Source organism: Neomonachus schauinslandi, unplaced genomic scaffold (genome assembly GCF_002201575.2).
Source record: "Neomonachus schauinslandi unplaced genomic scaffold, ASM220157v2 HiC_scaffold_1774, whole genome shotgun sequence".
In the NCBI taxonomy this organism is placed as follows: Eukaryota; Metazoa; Chordata; class Mammalia; order Carnivora; family Phocidae; genus Neomonachus; species Neomonachus schauinslandi.
In genome coordinates this window covers 5792-7449 of record NW_025410464.1, presented here as the reverse complement: position 1 = coordinate 7449, position 1658 = coordinate 5792, and the positions used below count along the sequence as shown (strand labels likewise).

General features: G+C 65.2%; 1 protein-coding gene across 1 annotated transcript; it reads left to right on the top strand.

Moving 5' to 3' along the window:
* The first annotated feature begins 292 nt into the window (after positions 1–292).
* On the top strand, positions 293–1367 carry LOC123323879 (lysophospholipid acyltransferase 7-like). The gene has a single exon (XM_044912400.1). It carries the CDS (start codon positions 333–335, stop codon positions 705–707), a length of 375 nt encoding a protein of 124 aa, XP_044768335.1. The 5' UTR covers positions 293–332; the 3' UTR covers positions 708–1367.
* The last annotated feature ends 291 nt before the right edge of the window (positions 1368–1658 follow it).

Here is a 1658-nt window from a genome sequence, read left to right as displayed (position 1 = left end):
TGGGGGGGGGTCTGTACTCCTCGGTCTGAGGGAGGAGGGAACTAGAGGGTCTGGGCTCCTGGGTCTGAGGGAGGAAGGGGCTGGGGGCCTGGACTTCTGGGTCTGAGGGAGGAGGATGGGGCTGGGGGCCTGGACTCCTGGGTCTGAGGAAGGAGGAGGGGCTGGGGTCCTGGACTTCTGGGTCTGAGGGAGGAGGATGGGGCTGGGGGCCTGGACTCCTGGTTCTGAGGGAGGAGGGTCTGGGGGCTGGACTCCTGGGTCTGAGGGAGGAGGGCTGGGGGCTGGGCTCCTGGGTCCTGAACCTCAGCCCCTCCCCCAGGAGCGCCTGGACCATGTTGCTGAGTGCCTACTGGCATGGCCTGCACCCCGGCTACTACTTAAGCTTCCTGACCATCCCGCTGTGCCTGGCGGCCGAGGGCCGGCTGGAGTCAGCCCTGCGGGGGCGGCTCAGCCCCGGGGCCCAGAAGGCCTGGGACTGGGTGCACTGGTTCCTGAAGATGCGTGCCTATGACTACATGTGCATGGGCTTCGTGCTGCTCTCCCTGGGAGACACGCTCCGGTATTGGGCCTCCATCTACTTCTGCATCCACATCCTGGCCTTGGCGGCCCTGGGGCTGGGGCTGGCCCTGGGTGGGGGCAGCCCCAGCCGGAGGAAGACGGCGCCCCAGGCCACCAGCCTTGCCCCAGAAAAGCTCCGGGAGGAGTAGGGAGGAGGCGGCTGCCGCCACGAAGGTCCCTCGGCTTGTCAGTCCAGCCACCACGCTTTTGCCTGGGAATCCCGGGAACCAGGCTGCTGTGTCCTTTCCCAGAAAGAGCCGAATTTGGCTGAGGGCCTGGGGAGGATTCCCATTCCTCAGCTCTGCCCCCCCACCCCATGCAGCAAGGCGGGGCGGGGGGTGCCCTCCCTGCTCCCCTGCCGTCTGCCCTGAGGGCTCAGGAGGCTGTTTTCCCTCCTGGAAAGTCCAGGTGTTGTCCAGGGGAGAAGCCCCCTTTGTCCCCGCCCCAGCATCCAGGGATTCAGGCGAGCGCCCCCAGCAGGGGCCCCTGGGCCACAGGGTTTCCCCGTCAGATTCCCCTCTTCTGGCCCCACGGTGTGGGGCGGGAGCTGCCCGGCAGGTTCTGGGAGTGGGGAACCTCTCTCGAGGCCTTTGCCCGACGTTCATAGAACAGCGTTTCAAGCCTGGCAGGGAACATAACCCTCCCATTTCATAACGGGGAAACTGAGGCACCAAGGAGCAGGCCTTTGGACATGGTTCTTGCAGCTTCCATCGGAGCCACCTCAGCCCCAGCGCTCCTGTCACCCTCTTGTCATTCTCTGGCCTAAAATAGGATCAGAATGTGTGAACTCCCCCAATAAAATGTTTCACGAAGACAGTACGTGTGTCTGGGGGTGATCAACAGGTGTGGGGCTCCCGCGGCCGCGAGGTGATGCGCTCCGGCATCCGGGCGTTTCGGTTCCTGGGAGACCTTCTGGAGCAGCCGCCATGATACCTGGTGGCAAGTACTTCGTACTCCCCGCCCCGAGCCACCTGCTGGCCAGGTACGGACCTACGCAGGTCCCTTCCTTCCCTGGGGCAGTCCCCGCCCAGCTGGCCCCTAGAGACGGAAACAGTTTCACTTGGGGCCATGGAAGAGCGCCCGACGTGGGAACCGGAGGC